Source organism: Pyxicephalus adspersus, chromosome 11 (assembly GCF_032062135.1).
Source record: "Pyxicephalus adspersus chromosome 11, UCB_Pads_2.0, whole genome shotgun sequence".
Classification (NCBI taxonomy): Eukaryota; Metazoa; Chordata; class Amphibia; order Anura; family Pyxicephalidae; genus Pyxicephalus; species Pyxicephalus adspersus.
Window position 1 is genome coordinate 14,121,899 of NC_092868.1, and position 2,695 is coordinate 14,124,593.

Sequence of the window (2,695 nt, forward strand, 5' to 3'; positions counted from 1 at the left end):
CCAGGAATTTCAATTTATACACTGGATAATTATGTTTACTAGAGTTGAAACTACCTGTCATAATACATTATTATATCATATGGATTCATACCCAATATGGGTGGTCTTGATGTAGCACCCCACTGAGCCCATTTACCGTTTCTGCAGTTCTGAGTAGTCTATTCATGTAGCTTTACTTTTAACATGTTGGGATCCTTTGGTGTCCAAAACATTTATCCCATTTTCGCAGCAGTCACTCCACGATAGGGAAAACTTTAGCAAGAGTGCCTCCCCACAAACCCAACAAAGGAGCCTATCTCTGTAATCGAAGATAGTTTGCTAAAATTTTTATTTGGCTGGATTCTCTAGTAATGATAAAGAGTACAGGCTGAGAGCTTGCCTTTATTTATTATTAACTAGTATTTATATAGTGCTGACATATTACACAGAGCCTTACAAAGTCCATTGTTATATAACTTAAGCTACACACTTAACACAACAATTTTTATCGTTGGAAACGAATGACTAACGACCGATCGTCCTATAATCGTTAACAAAAAAAGTGCACGCTGATGAACAAGGATTGTTGCTGGAAACGAACGACCGTCCCGGCGGATCTGATTGAGCGCCGATCGTTCACTATCTGTACGGTCGTTCAGAGATCGTGGATAGTTCTGCAGTATACTTTGTCACTTTCTGCATCGTTCAAACGATTGTATCCAGCGTGTGTACACTATTGGTGGATTATTTTTGAACGATCATATTGTTACAATATGTACAGAATTGTGCACAATACATTCATTCAAAATAATCGTGCATAATTGTTAGTCGTTCATTTACTAACAATAATAATTGCAAGTGTGTACCTAGCTTTAATGCCCCTCAGAGGGGCTCATAATGTCCCTACCATCATCATATGTCATTAAGGTAGTCTAAGGACAATTTTTTTTTAACCTAACTTCAGGTTTTATTTTTTTTGGGATGTGGGTGGAAACCCAGAGGAAACCCACACAGACACAAGCAGAACATACAAACTCCATGCAGATAATGTCCTGGCTAAGATTTGAACCTGTGACCTAGTGCTGCAAAGGCCTACTGCTGACCACTTAGCCAATCATGCTGCCCATAATTTAAACTTAAAATAGCTTCCATCAGTGTACAGGGAAGTAATAGTGACTTTTTATTAGCAGTATTAAACATAAAACACAAGCTTCCAGAAGCAAGCTTAAACAAAGTCCCAACCTGGTAAGACGGCATCACAATATAGTCCTAAATTTGGGGTTTGTAGCTTTTACTCCTTAGGTGGTTTCTTCCTTAGGCCTATCCATCTGAGCCATACTTGACTTCAGTCTCTACCTCCATCCTGGCTCAGAAACACACTCCCTTTTATTATGACTACCCAGGTGCTTCAGAGCCAACTCCAATTCCTGGCTTGGAAGAGAGATACGGCATCCACCCATTCCTTCCAAGACACTCCAGGCTTGGATCCCAAATAAACAGCCACAAATCTGTAACATCACCATTATCACCAGCCTAACCCAGGCCCTTTATTTTCACTCCCAGATATAATAGAGGAAGATGCCAAATTGTTTCTACATTTGACCTCACAATGATATAAACAAATCTGTGCTAGCCTGAAAACATGACCACAACATTAGCATTGCTCAGCAACTGCACCAATCCTCCTGACCTATAAATTTTGGAACAAAAACTACATTTCCTATCATGCCTTGTTCCTAGAGCATGCCTAGTTCCTTCCTTGTTGGTTTTAGATCAGATGACAGGAACGTGATTTCAAGAATGCTGAAACAACAGTTCTGTGTATGAAGTGTATCCCAGACACAGATCTATGGCTGCTAGTGGATCAGAACCAAGCCTTAGGTACCACAACAAGGTGGTCATAGTCACAGGAGGTACAAAAGGCATTGGGGAAGCGGTTGTCAGGGTATTTGGTAAGAGCTTGTTCCTAAATGTTTGGGGGTTTTATTTAGATTTACAAACACAAGTATATTTTATATATGAACTATGTCCGTATAAGCTGCCATATCTGTGCTGCAGAATTAGGTATCATGGGGTAAACAGTCATCTAAATCGGAGGCGTAGCCTAGGGTGACAACGCTTCTGTGTCATATATACAGCAAGGTAAATGACTGTTGTCACCATAGCACAGGTTGTATGTTACTGCCAGGATCACCTATAAAGATAAAGGGGAAAAAAGTCAGCTGCTGCAGCCACCACATTTATGGACTGGTCAGCTGCAATATATCACACGTTTTTTGGTTTAGATATGATTTAATTTAATGAAGCACAATCGCTGTCTGTTTTAGCTCACAATAAACAGTAACATTATCCATCACTGTGCACCTGTATTCTGTATTGCTGCAAGACTCGTGTTCATGATTTTTAGAGTTTTTGTTGTTTTCTTCCAATAACAAGGATTCTAGTATTTTTAGGGGTGATCAGCTTTGTAACATCAACTCATAAATCAAAGTACATGGTTACGGTTAATATTTGACAGGTGAAGGTTTTAGCATGAACTGCTTTTTGTATATGCACATTAGATTGGGAAGAGGGGGCATTGCTGTCCCACTGGTCAGTACCCTGTTTCCCCGATGATAAGACACTGTCTTATTTTTTTTGGAAGGCCAAAATATGCTCTAGGGCTTATTTTCAGGGGGATGCCTTATTTACCCATGAAGAAGACTACAGTACACAG

General features: G+C 39.8%; 1 protein-coding gene across 1 annotated transcript in view; it reads left to right on the forward strand.

Moving 5' to 3' along the window:
- Nucleotides 1-1,767: 1,767 nt before the first annotated feature.
- HSD17B14 (hydroxysteroid 17-beta dehydrogenase 14) overlaps nucleotides 1,768-2,695 on the forward strand; it is a 24,792-nt gene continuing 23,864 nt past the window's right edge. The window contains exon 1 of the mRNA XM_072426762.1: nucleotides 1,768-1,931. Coding sequence (XP_072282863.1) covers nucleotides 1,829-1,931 — 103 coding nt within the window. The 5' untranslated portion in view covers nucleotides 1,768-1,828. The remainder of the gene's footprint in view (nucleotides 1,932-2,695) is intronic.